Source organism: Rhincodon typus, chromosome 14, assembly GCF_021869965.1.
Source record: "Rhincodon typus isolate 14 chromosome 14, sRhiTyp1.1, whole genome shotgun sequence".
Lineage (NCBI taxonomy): Eukaryota > Metazoa > Chordata > Chondrichthyes > Orectolobiformes > Rhincodontidae > Rhincodon > Rhincodon typus.
Genome location: NC_063345.1, coordinates 19,212,055 through 19,230,235, shown reverse-complemented (window position 1 = coordinate 19,230,235; position 18,181 = coordinate 19,212,055). Strand labels below are relative to the sequence as shown.

The following is an 18,181-nucleotide window of genomic DNA, read 5'->3' as shown; positions in this document are numbered from 1 at the left end:
GTACTGATCTCTGTCATTCTGTTCTGTACTCTTCTGTGTGATCTTTCGTGTGCTTGGTGCTGTCAGTGAATGCAAGGAAGAATTTTTTTATGCCTGCATTTTTAATGAGAATAAATTATGTTCACTTTGGGAGACTGCAATCCTTATTGAAATTTCTACTGTCATTTGAAATGTTCTGGTACGTTAGGGGTAAAGTGAAATTTATGCTTGTGTGTTAAGTGTTAGTCACTGCATCAAAGTTAGTTGCTCTTTAAATTTGAAGAGGTGGTGCCCTCATTATGTGTAATATTGCTTAGGTGCCTGACTAGGTTCTGTTTAATAGCGGAAGTAAAGCTTATTTCTTCAATCACCATTTGTAGTGAATGTTGTAGTTCGCTGTTTGAAATGCTGAAAAGACTAGCTCAATATCGGCAGGGCAACAGATACTAGCTGCTCGCAATCAATAGAATGCAAACCAAAATCTTAACTGTGAAGTAGCATATGATTTATTCTAACACTTTTAAAATAATCATTTTGCAGCCTTTGATTTTTAGCAAAGGTATATCCTTTATGAAAATATAAAAATGTTGTTTATGGTTATGTCTGCGTGTAAAGTGTCTAACATCATTTGCTGTAGACATAATGCTTGTTTTCACAGTGCAAGCCTATTTTCTAGAGTCTGCAGTGTATATAGTTATGATGAAAAATTTGCCTGGGACTGTACTCGTTGGAGCAGAAAGGTATAAGTAGCTTAGAGAATTATTTAAATGTTGAAAGAGTCTAACTGGGTAAGTATTATGTAATTGTATTTGTTGGTCAGTGAATCAGTAATATTGAGTGTACTTAAGCTAAGGGTTAATATGAGAACCAATAGTTAGAAGTGTATTCTCATGAGATGGTGCTGCAATACGGCCTCTAATGTCTAGTCTTCTGAGAAATTTTAAATTTCACTAAACTCAGCTCCTGTAGCAGAACATTATAAATTGTGTTCCCTGAGATGACTGTACTTTGTTCTTTTTAAAAACTTCTTGTTCTCAAAAGAACAAGAAATTGGAAATTAGAAGGCTACTCAGCTACCCGTCTCTGTCTGTTAATCAGAATGTCTCATCTATGATTTTCTGCAAAGTCCCATTAGTGGAATTAATACCAATCATCTACCATCTTTCCTGAGGTGATCAGACTGGAGAAATTCCTCTCCAGAGTTTTCTGAAAGAAAGGCTTGGAAGGACTTGAATGATTAAAAATGTCATTCAGCAGTAAATTTGCTTAATTTACTTTATTCTGAATACATTAGTTCTGCCCTGATTAAGAAGGAAGATTGTAGTCCAGTTATTTGGATGGTTTTGGAGAACATCATTATATTATGCACATGATAAAAATTAGTTAAGAAATTAAGCAAAACCACCTGGTTTAATTGCCTGTAAACCCATGAATGATGTCGGTCTACTCATGAAAAGCCATCTTCCTCATCAAACCACATTTTAAATTGTAACTCTGTGGAAGTAGAGTGAAGTCATACTAATGATACTTAAACTGAGACTAAGGAACAAAACACATGATCTTGCTGATCTCAGTGTCTGCCTTGGACCATTATTATTTGAACTCTTGACTCATTCAGAATCATTCAAAGCTACATTATGCCTTTTTATAGTAGGTTACAATATTTTTGCCACAACTTTTGCATTAACTTCTCCTGTACACCTGAAATTTGATCTTTATTTATTGGAAAATCATGTGCCTCGGTTACCGAGGCTTGGTGACTAAAATCAATGCCTCATGCAATGCAAATCGGAAAAGGCCTGAGTGTGTCGATTTTAATTCCCAATCTACATTAATTAATTGATCTCAGTTGGGAAAGTAATTATATCGTTGCAATTGGCCTTGGTGCCTCTGTTCAGAAAGAGTTAATCAGTGGGAATTGCTATTGCTGCTTGCCATGCAGACCGTCTTGTTGGTAAAATGAATGCGTGTATGTAGATGGCAGGCGCCTCTATTGTGCATTTTTTAGTTGATTACCTCAATGCTGTTATAGTTCAAATGAAGGATTAGTTAGCAGGGTTTAGTTGTTGGATTCTGCATCATTGTAACCTAGTAAGAGTTGGTGCTTTCAGGAATAAAAAATGGGCACTCAGTTTTACTGAATCACAATATAAAATGACAGTTTCTTCTCAGTGACTGTGACTCCTGGGTATAATTCAGTCACCAAAATGTATGTTCTAATTTACTGGCAGTGTTCATGGTACTTGTCCTCATTGTATTTTGAAGGGGAAGTCACAGAAGAGGAGCTTATCAGGCGTTTACAACAGGTGAAGGACGGTGTCATTCAGAACAACCCTGATACTCGGAGAAGTGAAGGCTCTGGTGACAACAGAGGTAAGCAATTAAATAATGGTCCCACCTGTGTGGTATATAAATTTAATATATGAACTATATATTTTGGCATGTTTCCACTTTCCCTATCTTTGGGGTCAACATAATATGCACATGGGCATAGAATAAAAATGTGTTTGCAACATTATTTAAGCTGACTGATTACAACAGATCACTATGATGTTACAATCTGATGCTTCTCTTTCCCTGGAAGGGCTTTACCAATACTTTTTTGCTCTGGAACCCTCCCCTTCTTCCTCCAGTTTGAAGTAGAATTTGGGCATTTAACCATTTGACAATTTCTGTATTAAAGACTAGCTAATTCATTTTGTGGTCAGGATGTTTCCCACCAGTATCCATTCTTTCCTCTGAGTAATCTTTTGTTCTTTGTGAGTGCAAGAGCTGAGGCTGTCTCTTGCTCACTGTCCAAATTTAAGCAGTATCCACAAGGAATAACTGAACTGTACCATATCTATGACCACTGAACTGGCCATCACATCTATATTAGTGCTGTCAAGTTAAGATGTTTCATTTAAGTAATCTCCACCTTTCATAGGATTAATTCCTGGCTGGACTGGATTTGGAGAAATCGTAATCTATTAGCACGTGAAAATCATGACACTTAAGTAGATACTGCTGCCTCCTTTAAAGTCCCACCTTAAGCCATTGAGCCTATTTATTTCATTATGGTTACCAAGGCTGTGTTGACTTATTCTTTTATGGTGTCCTTTGCAAGTGGGCAAAATGTTTCGCTTCTCCACAAATGATCCTCATTAGTTTTAGCTCCTGAGTTGTTTTGGATTTCCAAAACCAGCCAGTTTCCAGGATTTCCTCACAAGAATTTTCCAAGGAATTTAGCTTTCTGGACCAGTTGGCAGAATCTGAGAACAAATGTTAAGGGCATAATACTGTCAATCTCGGTGCATGTGTGACTTAAGAAAAGGAGTTAATTGAAGATGTTGGCCTGTTCACAAACCTGTTTACAAACATTCATCCATCATAACGCAACAATCATCATTATCCAAATCTCCAAATAACTAAAGAATTGTTTGAAAAACACAAATGAGGGAACTGAGGCACAAAATTGGCACTTTAGCACAGATTCTGTTGAACTAGAATGTTGTCATTTGAACTGATACTGCTGAAACAGTGCTAAACGCTATTTTGATATTAATGTTTTGCCAGAAGCTGAAATACGCATTAACTCACTAAAATCAGTGATCTGTATGATTGGTAATAGAAAACTGAAGACATGATCAATCTACCAAAATGAACAACAATGTAATTTGCCCCATGCTATTGAGCACAAAATTGATAGGAAGTACTAAAAGATGACAGTTTTTAGTTGAGAATCACCGATCTTACTGTACCTTGTTCACTCATGCAATATTTAAGATTTATCAACCTTTGTGCCTGTTAGCCTGAACCACACTGTTCACAAACTTGGTGTCATATTTGATTCTCTGAGCTCCTACTGCATCCACAGCATATTTAAGAAAGTCTGTTTCTCCCTCTATAACGTTACCTGAATCTGCCCTTCCATAACTCATCTGCTGCACCCATGTCTTTGTTAGCCCTGGATGTGACTTCAATGCACTTCTTGCCACCTCCCATTTTCTACCTTTTGTAAATTTGAGATTATCAAATTCTGCCCATGGCCTAACTTGCCCCATCCTCTTCACTCATCTGTGCTTATTCATCTCTGTGATTCCTGGTTCAAAAATTCTTTGATTACAAAACTCTCATCTTGTATCAGACCCCTCTATGACCTCAGATGCTCCATATCTCAAATCTTCCCCAGGCCTAAAATCCTCCTTAGTATCTGCGCTCGTAATTCTGAGCTCTTAAGTGTCCCAAGTTTTAATAACATGATCTTTGGCAATTGTCAATTTCTGAAACTCTGGAATTCTCTCCCTAAACATCTCCTCCTTTCTCCTTTGAGATTCTCCTTAAAACTGCCCAGTTGACCAAGCTTTTGGCAATTTAAACAGCATCTCCTTCGAAGGCTCAGTGTCATTTTTTTTCTCGATGCTCTGAAAAGTGCTTAGGGATGGTTTGCTCAAATGAAGGTGCTCTGTAAATAAAAGTTGTTGCTAAAGGAAGTATTTTTAAATCTAGACTCACCAAACTTGTGTGGCCTGTTAATTTGGCCTTCAAAATCAAGGGTATTCAATTCTAATTATGCTTATTTATCCTTTAATGTCAATTAAGAGCCTTGAAGAATGCTGTTCTTGACACTTATACCACATTTGTCGGTCATTTCTCCATCAGAAGTTTTATTTCGCAAAACTATGTACTTAAATAATTCATACAGATACCTGAGCATGCCTGCTGTAACTTAGTTATATAATTGTGCTTTGTTACCCACAATTACTTGCCAGAACAATGCTCTTTTTGTCAACGTGACTTCAGAGCTTCTTTTTTACTTTTGCTGAACTAGCTTCACAAGTTTTTCTGTTGTACCCAATTTGTATGTGTTCCTCATGTACCTCCAGCTGTTCCTTAACCATCTTCCCAACTACACTGATCACATGGACTTATACTTTACCCTCTTTTACCCCCATAACTTTACTGGTCATGGTCCTGGTCTTCACTCCCACAGCTATACTGCTATTTACTGTTGTTGAATTTCCCCCCTCTGCGAGCACTGACGCTGTTGTGCATCTCTAATTATTGTGCTCTTGGAAGATCATCTTTTAGTTTCTTAGGAACTCTCTTCTCATCCCTTTGATTCCACTGACAAATCTCCAGCAGCACAGATATTGATATTCTGTTCCTAGAATGTCTACTGTTTTCCCTTAAACTTCATAGCTGTCACTGAATCTGAGCACTCTTTTTGTGGATGCCCATAGTTGACTTCACCCTGGTTACATCATCATCATCCCTTCATAATTTTACTTTTGGGCTTCCTCATCTCTGTCGTCTCCTCCCTGTTCTCCACTTAGGAGTAACATGTTTCTCCTCGTCTACGTAAGCTCAAAATGCCTTTATGTCCACTTAAGTGCATGTTTTGGAATAAAAAGGCAATCTTACACAAGGCCATTCCTGTTCATCTCATTGTAACTCTCATTAATTATCTGTAATTTTTTACAAAAGGTGCAGGAACAGAGAGCTCTTGTGAAATGTGCTTAAATATTTGTAGCTGAAGGAACAAGTTAAGATGGCTTCTCTGCCACTTTTGAGCTCATTTATTTTGTTGAGACTCCCTTCCTATTAAACTGCTGATCAGTCAGTTCTCACTTTGGCCCCCATATTAGTTGCCATTGTAATTGGTTCCTTTCTTTGAATACTATAACCTTTGTCTCAAGCCTCATTGCAGTCCTATTTCTCCGAGAAAGGCCTTTTGTTCTTGCAAATTAGTGTCCTATTCTCAATCTCCTGTTTCATTGTAAAATCCTTAAGTGTGTTTTCATCTCCCAGGTCCATTTACAGTATTGCGCTTAACTGTCACTGAAGGTTGCAGAGGACTGAAGAAGAATGTCCTAATGTCAGAGAAGATTCTGTTTGTAACTTTGATTAGGGGCATTTCAGATGCTTTGTCATGGACGGTGACTTGATTGCAAACTTGGCATTGCAGGAAGGGCAGAGACCTGGGAAGCAACAGTGTGTTCAAGAACTTGAGGAAAATATGAAAAGAAAACTGGCTTCTACGTAAGCTAGATTGTACTTAGCAGAAAGTGTGGGAGTATGGTTAACTGCATCGGTGTACTTTAGTGCAGTGTTCTAAACTAATTCCTCAGAAAAATTCAGTGGTTACAGTTCTTGAGATTATACAGGCATTAGGAGACAGGCTAGCAGCTGTGGATGTGGAAGATGACTAATTTTATATCGCTATTTAGGAATGTCATTGGAGATTCTGGTTCAGTTTCAAAAGACAAAGCTGTCGGTATAAGGACATGCCATTTGGCGCCAATCTGGCACCCAAGCTTTTACAAAGTGCCTGTCTGTACTCACAACACATCAAGGATGCCCACGTTTATCTGCATTGGATGACAGATTCATCAGAGCACCTTGGAGTCCGGCTGGCATGGCCATGCAGCAGGTAATCAATACAGTCCAGCAGTTGGGTTCATAATCAATTAATGTTCTTCAGAGCATTATCTTGAACTATCGGGCTGGTTTGTACTACTCAGATTTGGTTTTCTTTTTATTGAGATTAATTTGTTCCAATGAAAAGCTCTCTACAAATATTTGGCTGCCATTTATGTGGTTCTCAAACCTTGCTTGCAAGATTCCATCAAACTGTTCACCCAGTGAATGTCCATTTCTCAACAGGTAAGGATTGACAAAGCCTTTGCTCTTGATCTCACTTGGTGGTCACAATGATAATGGTAATGTCCCAGTCTGGATGGATGGCCCAATTATAAGGAATTGGGCTTGTAACAGATGGATAACAGAAAAGTCCACTGAGCACATCAGATCCTTGGGATTTGAGATGATCAGGTTGACTATGGAAGACTTCCAGTTTTTAATCCGGGGTAAGTTAATACATGCATGACTGGACAATGTCACATCATCAGCAAATAGGGAAGAGTCTTTCAGCACCCCTGTTGTGATACAAACTGCAAAGTTTTTTTTTAATTAACTCATGGGATGTAGGCATTGCTGGCTAGGTCAGCATTTATTGCCCATCCCTAATTGCCCAGGGGGCAGTTAAGAGTCAACCAGATTGCTGTGGGTCTGGACTCAAATGTAGACCATTGTTATCAGGTAAGAATGGCAGTTTTCTTCCCTTAAGGACATTAGTAAATCAGATGGGTTTTTCCAACAATTGACATCAGTTTCATGGGTCATCATTAGACTCTTCAATCTAGATTTTTTAATTAAATTCAAATTCCACCATCTGCCATAGCGGGATTCGAACCGGGTTTCCAGATTAATACTAGGTTCTCTAGATTAAAAGTCTAGTGATAATACCACAAGGCCATTGTCTCCCCCTAATACAGACTCGCTCTCGCTCTCTCTCAAATTTCTTGCTGCATTGTAATGAAGCAGCTTGTAGTTTTAGCGAAATACAAATAGAAAACACTAGAGATATTCAGTCTGACAACATCTGTGGAGAACTTCACCTAGTGAAGCTGCAACACAGGAGTGTGTGTACTAAACAGCAGAAGCTCTTCTACAGATCTTCTACAAAACTGTATTAAATAGAGTTAAGTCATTCCAAAGCCACGGGTCAGAGCAAAACTCATGAATGGTGGTGGACAGTTAAACAGCTAAGTGGCAGCAGGGGCACCATAAGTATCCTCATGCCCAACGAATGAGGAACCCAACACATCAGTACAAAGAACAAAGCTGAAGAATTTGCAAATTTTTTAGGCAGAAGTGCCGTGTCTCTTCATCCTTGCAAGATCATTAGCATTGCAGATACCATTTTGCAGCCAATTTAATTTACTTCATTGATATCAAGAAGTTGCCAAAGACATTGGATATAAAGCAAAGGTTATGAATCATACAAAAAGGTTATGGGCTCCAACAGCATCCCAGCAGTCATACTGAATTTGAGTTCCAGAGTTAACCTTGGAGGGGGGTGGATTCAGTTGCAGGAGAAATTGGAAAACCTAAATTAAAGGAGGAAGTAAGAGTGCAGGTTAGTGATGTGGCAGATGGTTACCAGACAATAACAGTCAGGGACAGAACAGGTGATTGTCTTTATGCACCAAGGATTTATAAAAGAGTAGGGAAATTTACCAGTAGAACAAATTTGAAAGCTTTGCATCTAATTGCACAAAGCATTTGAAACAATATTAATGAGTTAAATTTAATGAGCAAATAGAAACAAAAGGGTACGATTTGGTAGTATTACTGAGAGATGGTTACAAGGAGACTAGGTCTGGGAATCGAATATCCAAGGGTGCTCGGCTTTTCGGAGGGATAGACTGAAAGGGAAAGGAGGTGGTGTAGCTTTGCTGGTGAAGGAAGGGATCAGTGCTGTAATGAGAAATGACATAAGCATGGGAGATCAAGATGTGGAATAAGTCTGGGTAGAAATCAGAAATAGCAAAGGGAAGAAGTACTTGGTAGGAGTAATCTATAGGTCTCCAAATGTATATTCTACAGTGGGGTACAGTATGAACCAGGAAATATTAGAGGCTTGCAAGAAAGGAACAGCAATAGTCATGGGTGATTTTAACGTGCACATAGATTGGAAGAATCAAATTGGCAAGGGTAGCCTGAGGCAGAGTTCATTGAAAGTATTAGAGATTGTTTCTTGGAGCAGTGTATTGTGGAACCAACCAGGGAGCAGGCTACTCGGATTTGGTATTGTGTAATGAGGAGAGGTTAATTTATGACATCATAGTTATAGATCCTGTAGGGAGTAGTGACCGTAGTATGATAGAATCCAAAATTCAGTTTGGGGGTGAGAAAGTGGAGTCTCACAGTAGTGGGAAATTACATAGGCATGAGAATGCATTTGGCCTGAGTAGATTGGACAGGAAGGCTAAAAGGTGAGACAGCGGATGAGCAGTGGCAGTTTTTAAGGAGCTACTCAATTCTTCGTAACTAAAATATATCCCAGTGAGGAAGAAAGATGGTGAGGGGGATAAAAACAATCCATGGCTAAACAAGGAGGTCAAGGACATTATAAAGTCAAAAACTAAGGTGTACCATATTGGAAAGGCCAGGAGGATCGGAAAACTTTCGAGCGTAAACAAAGGGATACTAAAAAAATTAATAAAAACAGCTATGGTAAATTATGAAAGAAAACTAGCACAAAATATAAAAAAGGATAGCAAATGCTTCTATAGGTATATAAAAGGGAAAAGAGTTGTTAATCTTGGTCCCTTTGAAGATGAAATTGGAGAGTTAATGGTGGGGAACGCTGAAATGGTAGAGCTGCTAAATCAATACTTTGCCTCGGTTTTCATGGTAGAGGACAATAGCAAGTCAGAGAACGGGTAGAACTTAGAACAATCAACATTGATGGAGAAAAGGTACTTAGCAAACTATTGGGATTGAGGGCAGACAAGTCCCCTGGGCCTGATGGCCTACATCCTAGGTACTAAAAGAAGTGGCAGGTGAGATAGTGGATCCAGTGGTTACAATATTCCAAAATTCCCTGGACATTGGAAAGGTTCCAGTGAATTGGAAAATGCTATGCTTATTCAGGAAGGGAGGGAGGCAATATGGGGGAAATTACAGACCAGTTAGTTCAACATCTGTTGTTAGCAAAGTGTTAGAATCAATTATCAAGGAAGCAATATCAGGACATTTGGAAAGTCAAAATGCTATCTATCAGAGTCAGCATGGTTTTATGAAGGACAAATCATGTTTGACTAATTTGCTAGAGTTCTTCAAAGATGTAACAAGCAAAGTGGATAATGGGGATCGTGTAGATGTAATATATCTGGACTTCCGGAAGGCTTTTGATAAGGTGCTACATGAGAGATTAATTCACAAGATTGGATCATATGGGATTGGGGTAATTTATTATTTACAGCAATCTACAATCCACATTAACGACTTGGATGCAGGGATAGAAGGCTCTATAGCCAGATTTGTGGATGACACAAAAATGGGCGGGATGGTAAATTGCAATGAGGAAATAATAACCTTACAAGTGGATATATGTAGGTTAGGAGAGTGGGCCAAAATGTGGCAGGTGGGAGTTTAACATGGACAAGCGTGAGGTCTTGCATTTTGGCTGGAAAAATGGGAAGGCAACCTATTATCTAAACGGGAAGAGACTTAGGGGTGCCCTGGTGCAGAGGGATGTGGGTGTCCTCGTTCATGTGTCATAGAAAACTAGCATACAAGTACAGCTGATAATAAAGAAAGCAAAAGTAATGTTGGCTTTTATAGCTAAAGGAATAGAATATAAAGGCAAGGAAGTATTGTTGCAACTATACAACGCATTCGTGAGACCGCACATGAAGTATTGTGCAGTTTTGATCCCCTCATTTGAGGAAGGATGTGGTGGCATTGGAGACAGTTCAGAAGAGATTCACTAGATTGATCCCAAAAATGAGGGGTTTGTCATATGAAGAGAGATTGAACAGTTTAGGCCTATACTCTCTGGAATTTAGAAGAATGAGGGGAGATAAAATTGAGGTATTCAAGATGATAAACGGTATAGATAAAATAGACATGGAGCGGATGCTTCCTCTTGTGGGGCATTCTACAAATAAGAGGTCATTGTTTTAAATATGGTACCCCTTATCCTAAGACAGAGTTGAGGAGAAACTACTTCTCCCAAAGGTTTGCGAATCTGTAGAATTCACTACCCCAAACTGCAGTGGATGCTGGGACGTGAGTAAAGTTAAGAAGGAATTAGACAGATTTTTGATTAGTAATGGGTTGAAAGGTTATGGGGAGAAGGCAGGAAAATGGGGGTGAGGAGCATTTCTGCCATGATCGAATGGCAGAGCAGACTTTGATGGGCCGAATGGCCTAATTCTGCCCCTATATCTTATGAACTTATAAAAGGTTGGTGCCACAGCACAATTCATGTAACACAACTCCCAATTAAATCTTGCGAACTAGAAAAAGACCCGTTTTATATACATATTATTTCCTGTTGGTGAGCTAGCTTTCTATCCATAAAGACCATAAGAAACAGGAGCAGAATTGGGCCACTTGGCCCATCAAGTCTGCTCCACCATTCGATCGTGGCTGATATGTTCTCAACTTCACTCTTCTGCCTTCTGCCCATGACCCTTGATCCCCTTATCAATCAAGAACCTACCTACTGATGTCTTAAATATTGTTGATGACTTGGCTTTGACAGATTAACCACTCTCTGGCTGAAGAAATTCCTCATCATTTCAGTTCGACATGGTCGTCCTTTCACTCTAAGGCTGTGTCCTTGGGACCTAATCTGTCTTGCTAGTGGAAACAACTTCTCCATGTCCAATCTATTCAGGCCATTCAGTATTCTGTAAATTTCAATCAGATTCTTCCTCACCCTTCAAAACGCTGAGTACAGACCCAGCGTCCTCAACCGCTCTGTCTGTGACAAGCCTTTCATTTGCGGGATCATTTTTGTAAATATCCTCTAGATACCCTCCACATCCTTCCAGAGCTTTATACAGCCTCAAAAGTACATCCCTGCTCTTGCAATTTAGCCCTCATGAAAGCCATGCTAAGACTGCATTTGCCTTCCTAACTGCCAGCTGAACCCTCATGTTAACCTTAAGAGGATCCTGAGCTAGGATTTGCAAGTCCATTTGTGTTTCAGATTTCCAAAGCTTTTCCCCATTTGGAAAATAGTCTCTGGCTCTATTCTACCTACCAACTTTCTTGCATTGTGTTCCATCTGTTACTTCTTTGCTCCCTCTCCTTGTCAGCCCAAATCCTTCTGCAGCCTCCCCACTTCTACAATGCTGCCTTTCCCTTCACCTATCTTTGTGTCATTTGCAAACTTAGCAACAAAGCCCTCCATTCCTTCGTCCAGACTATTAATGTATGACGTGAATAGTTGTGGTCCCAGTACAGACTCTGCAGAACTCCACATGTCACCGGCTGCCATTCTGAAAAAAAAACCCTTTGTCCCTATTCTCTGACTTCAGCCAGTCAGCCAATCCTCTATTCATGCCAGTTCCTTGCCCCTGACACCATGGGCTCTAATTAAGCAGCTTCCTGTGTAGCACCTTGTCACAGGTCTTCTGGAAATCCAAATAGATCATTTCCACTGATTGTCCTTTGTCTGACTTTTTTTTTTACTTCTTCAAAGAGTTCTAACAGATTTGTCAGGCATGATGTTCCCTTGATTGAAGCCATGCTGACTCCACCCATTTTTACCATGCACTTCCAAGTACTTTACACTCTAATCCTTAATAATGTTCATATAATTTCTCCCCTCTACCTGATCGGTTTTCTGAACTTGGGTCATTTGTCTCTATTGAGCTAATGCAACCATTTCTTAGCTTCCCGTTCTTCCTAAATGCTCTGTACTCGTCAAGATTCAGATCCCAGTCTATCTGATTGTACTTATTTCTGTTGTGCTATCAGTTCCTCTGTCTCATTTTGAATGCTGTTGCATCCAGATATAGAGCCTTTAGTTTTGCCATTTTTATTATTTTTGTAATCTAACTTTTTCTGTTAATTTGCATTTTAGATATGTCACACTCTGTTTATAATTTCCCATATTAATACTTTTCTCTCTCACCTCTTCTTTATTCTTCAGTGTACCAAATCTTCCTAAATGTAATTCTTTGTCCCCACTATTTTGTTTAACTGCCTTCGTATTGCTCTAGTTACGATACTCGCTAGAATGCCCTTTCCAGCGCGGTTCAGTTATAGAGAGCCCAACAGTGCAGATCCACTTTGCCCAATCCCCACAAATTTAAACCTATGTCTCCCACATCAGTCTTTGAGTCATGCATTTATTTCTCTAAACTTATTTGATCTACCCATTTTGCTCATGGCTCAGTTAACAATCTCCTGAATTATTACCTTTGAGTTCCACTTTTTAATTTGGTGTCAAGTTCCTCATACTTCAGTTCAAAACCTTATTTCTTTCTCTCTTATTTGTACCTACATAGGATAATGCAGTGGTATTGTTGGTGCATTTGTAATCCAAAAGTGCTCCGAGAATCTGTGTTTGAATCTCACTACAGCAAATGGTAGAGTTTGAATTTAAAATGAGTAGTGATGGTCATGAAGCTGTTATTGATTGTCATAAAACCCATTTGATTCACTAATGTCCTTTCAGGAAAGAAATCCGCTGTCCTTACCTGGTATGACCTGCATGTGACTCCAGACCCAATGCAATGCAATTGACATTCAACTTCCCTCTAAAATGGCCTAGCAACCCACTCAGTGGTATCAAACCATTGCAAAATCTCAATAGGATGAAACCTGACAGACTGCCTTATATTGACCTAAGCCCTAGAAATGACAGTGGCAACCTCCACGCTGTTGAACCAAAAAGTCCTTCTTACTAACATCTGAGAGCCAAAGTTGGGAGAGCTATCTATCAGACTAGTAAGCAACATCCTAAGATTGACTGTAAGATATGATTCCCAAAGCTATGATTATGTCCCAGTCATCACAATCACTATCCCTGGATATACCCTGTCCCACTGTCAGGACAGACCCAGCAGAGGTGGCAGCACAGTGGTATACAGTGGGAGGGAGTTTCTCTCTGAGCCCTCAACATTAACTTTGGTCCCTGTAAAGCTTCATGGTACCAGGTCAAATGTGGGTGAGGGAATCTCCTGATTATCTTGTGTTGCCATCTCTTAGTTGATTAATCAGTAGTCCTACATGTTGAACACCACTTGGAGGATGTCCATCATCAATGGATCAGATCTAAATTCTGCATCCTGCCATGACTCGTCCAGTCGTGAATGATGGTGGACAAATGAACAGCTCAGTGGAGGAGGGAGCTTCACAAATATTCTTAACCTCAGGAATGTAGGAGCCCAGCAATCAGTGCAAAAGATAAGGCAGAAGCATTTGTAACAATCTTCAATGGGAAGTGCCAAGTGGTTCATCTTGGCCTCCGCCAAAGGTCCCCAGCATCACAGATGTCAGTCTTCAGCCAATTTAATTCACTCTACATTATACCAAGAAACTTCTGAAGGCACTAGATACTGCAAACTTTGTGGACCTTGACAATATTCCAGCAATAGTACTGATCACTTGTGCTCTTGAACCTTTCACGCCCCCTTTGCCAAGCTGTTCTAGTACAGCTACAGCACTGGCATCAACCCGACAATCTGGAAGTGTGTTCAGGTAAGTCCCATCCCCACAAAGGACAAATTCAACTGGGCTAATGGCTGCCTCATCAGTCTAGTTTTGATCATCAGTAAAATGATGGAAGGGACTAGAAATACTGCTATCAAGCGGCACTTGCTTGGCAATAACCTACTTACTGATGCTCAGTTTGGATTATGCCAGGGCCACTTGGTTCATTACCTCATTACAGCTTAGTACAAACATGGACAAAATTCCAGATGTGAAGTGAATGTGACTGTCCTCGACAGGCCACGTTTGAACAAGGATCCGTAGTAAAAATGCAATCATACTTAGCAGCAAGATCAACAGCCACCACCATCTCCCTTTGTGGAAGTTTGTTGCCTTAGCTCCAGGACATCTTTGCAGATGTTTCCCAAAGTAGTTTCCTAGGCGTGACCATCTTCAGCTGCTTCATTGGTGACCTTCCCTCCATCATTAGGATGGAAGTGGGAATGTTCACATGACTGCACAATGTCCAGTACCATTCACGACGATTCATACTGAAGCAATCTGTATTCAAATGTAGCAAGATCTTGACAACATTCAGGATTGGGCTGACAAGTGGTAAGTAACATTCACACTGCACCAAGACAATGACCTCCTCCAACAAGAGAGAATCTAGCCATTGTCCTTTGGCATTCAGTGACATTGCCATCACTGCATCCCCCACTGTCAGTATCCCGGGAGCTAGCAGTGACGAGGCTAGTGTTGTCTCAACTTATTTTTTTAAATTTTCAATAAATAAACACTACTAGTAGGATTTATTGCCACTCAAACTTTACTGATACTAATAAAATCTCACACTTAGAGACAAATTGCCTGGGTTTTAAAAGATAAGGTGAATGCGCAAAATATTGCCAACTAATCACTTGTATGTTTCAACTAATTTCGCCAGTTGTTATTACGATAATATTATTTGATGTTTGGTGTGTACAGAGTTGACCTCCTGTGGGTTCTCTGTCACCTCTTGTGCAGACTCCTGTTCTCATGAATGCTGGTAAAGTTAGAAAAGGAACAGAGCACTTCACTCCTCTCCTCAATTTCTTTATCAAATTCTGTATTACATGCACTCAAGGCAACATTCGACCAAATATGACACCTCACAAGCCTAGCAAAATTGAAGTAAATGGAAATTGCTGGATAGATTACACTCCACTGGCTGTAGGTATATCAAGCACCAAGCAAGTTGTTTATGATTGTTGGAAGCCAATCATCTCAGCCTCAGCACAGAACTGCAGGAATTTCTCTGGGTAGTGTCTTAAAGCAGCTGAAGATGGTAAAGCTTATCAATAATTATCCTTGATTCTTAGTCAATAAATGGAACGTTCCTTGACAATTCCACAGTGTTAATATGAACACACAACTTAGGAGCCGAAATAGGTAATTTGCCTTTTCAAACCTGCTCATGTCTGATTAGTTTGTGATTCAAATTCCACATTCCCCTCTACACCAAGTAACCTTTAGATTTTTGTTAGGCGAGTTAATCAATCTACCTCTCCCTTAATGATTCAATGATCCCACCATTATGTCTTCTATGGTAGAGAATTCCAAATTCACAGAACCTTCTGCAAATTTTAAAAAATGTTCTATAAACGTCTCTTGAAAGGACGATTTGTCATTTTTACATGGAACTCCTTGTTCTGGGCTCATGTTTTCCATGTCCACCTTGTTGAGACTGTGGTCACCTGTGACTCTTCTCTACACCAGTGAATACAATCCCAGTCTGTCTAACCTTTCCTCATAAGACAACCCATTTGTTCCTGATATGAATCTAGTAAACTTCTTCTGAACCTACACCAATTCATCCTTAATTAAATAAAGACACCAAAACTACACACTGTATTCAATATGTGATCTCACCAATGCCCTATTTATAACTGAAATATAACATTCGTACTTTAATGGTCAGTTCTTCTTGTGATAAAAGACAACATTCCATTCGCTTTCTTAGTTACTTGCTTGTACCTCCTTAGGATACTCTTCACATATAATTCCCTACCTATTTTTATGTCATCTGCAAATTTAGTTACCATGCCATTGCTCCCCTCATGAACTGCAGGCATGAGGTAGTGAGGTAGTTATTGAATTAATAATCCAGAGGCCCAAGCAGATGGTGGAATTTAGATTAATAAATCTGGAATTAAAATCTAATCTAATGCTGACTGTGAATCTGTTGATTGTTTTAAGAACCCATTTGGTTCACTAAAGTAAAATCTGCTTTTCCTACCTGGATAGACTACATGTGACTCCGGACCCACTGTAATGTTGTGGATTCCAAAAGCCATCTGAAATTATCTAGCAAGCCAGTCAGCTGTATCAAACTGTTAGCAGGCCTAAAGAAAGGAATGAAAGTGGACACACCACCTGGCATCAACGCAGGCACACAGGAAATAACAGCAGCAAACCCAGCCTTGGCAATCTTTTAAAGTCCTTCTGACTGACTTTTGGGACTTGTGCCAAAATTGGTGGAGTCCTGCAGAGCAGTCAAGCAGCAGCTTGACATCATTTGTAGGATACGCTTCCTCGTGTATGATAATGTCCCGGACATCGTAGCCATCCCTGAAAATGTCCTGCCGCCAGGACAATCCAGAACTAGCAGCATACTTCAGTTGGAGGGGAATTGCCACGGGAGTCCTCAAGATTGACACCAGGCCCCGTGAAGTTACTTGGCATTGGGCATGAAAACCTCCTGTTGGATACCACCTACTAACTACCCTCGGCCAATGAATCAATACTGTTTCATGTTGAAAACAACTGGAAGGAGTGTGAGGGTATGGGATGTACTCTGGGTTGAGGACATCGGTGTTCAGCACCTAGATTGGTTCAGTAGCGCCGCTACTTAGTAAGTTGGCTAAGTCCTAAAAAGTATAACCAGGTCTGTGGTAAGTAGTGAGAGAACCAACAAGAGGAAAAAATTTACATGACCGCATCCTTACTGATCTACCTTTCATAAATGCATCTGTCCATGACAGGAGTGACTTTGCACATTTCTTGTAGAGATTGTCCCATTTTCATATTCAAGATACTCTTCCATCATGTGTGCTAGGACCACTGAGTTAAATGGGATAGATTTCTATTTAGGAACTCAGAGAGAAGGGCAACTTTGAGGCACTGTGGGCCATCAGAAGTAGATTTGTATTTGACCACAAATCTGTAATCTCGTGCTAGCCTAGCTCCCCTCGTCACTTGCTCAACAGTAACCTGCTCATTAGCACTTAGTTTGCATTCTGCCATTACAACATTGATGCAATATAACCGGACTCCAGTGAAGAGATGAGGTAAGAGTAACCCTAACAGCAAGGCAACATTTGACAAACGATAGCATCGAAGAGCCCTAGCAAAACAGGTATAAATGGGTATAAGTGGGACAGCTCTGAACTGTTTGGAATCATACTTACTGGAGAGGTGGAGAAGGAAGGAAGTGATTGTGGTTATTGGAAGTTAATCACCCCAGTTCCAGTCATTGCTACAGGAACCTTTCAGGTAAGTGTCCAAAGCCCAATCATCAGCTGCTTCATCAATGACCATCCTTCCATCATAAGGTCAAAAGTAGGGATGTTCACTGGTGGCTGCAGAATGTTCATTTGCAAAAGCTCAAACTGAAGCTGTCCATGTTCGTATTCAGCAAGATCTGGAAAGTATCCAGGCATAGATTGGTAACATCTGTGCCACAGAAATGCCAAACAATGATCATCTTCAACAAGAGAATCTATCCATCAGCCTTTAACATTTAATTGTATTACCATTGTTGAATTCCTCCATAATTAACATTCTAGGCATTACCATTGACGAGAAAATGGACTGGATCAGCCAGTTGAGTGCTGTGGGTGTAAAAGCAAGTCAGAGGCTAGGAATTCTAGGAATAATGACTTCCTGTATGCTATCCACCATATATAATGCACATGCCAGGGAGAGTGATGGAATACTTTCTACTTTCTGGATGGTTGTTGTTCCACACCACCCATGACAAAGAGCCTAGACCCCATCCATTACCTTCAACATGCATTCTCTTCACCACTGATGCAGATACCCGCCACAGTTCTTTTGACAGTACCTTACAACATGTGAAAACTGAAAGAACTGCAGATGCTGTAAATCAGGAACAAAACAAAGTTGCTGGAAAAGCTCAGCAGGTCTGGCAGCATCTGTG

The 18,181-nt window shown here is 40.0% G+C and overlaps 1 protein-coding gene across 3 annotated transcripts in view; it reads left to right on the top strand.

Moving 5' to 3' along the window:
- The window catches only part of rlim (ring finger protein, LIM domain interacting), a 54,038-nt gene that overhangs the window by 30,421 nt on the left and 5,436 nt on the right, over positions 1 to 18,181 (top strand). For 2 of the 3 annotated variants that reach the window (XM_020534625.2, XM_048605162.1), the window contains one exon: positions 2,245 to 2,352. In XM_020534625.2, coding sequence (XP_020390214.1) covers positions 2,245 to 2,352 — 108 coding nt within the window. Of the gene's footprint in view, positions 1 to 2,244; positions 2,353 to 6,258; positions 6,392 to 6,624; positions 6,828 to 18,181 lie in introns of those variants that run through there. The other variant, XM_048605163.1, reaches the window with a different exon arrangement.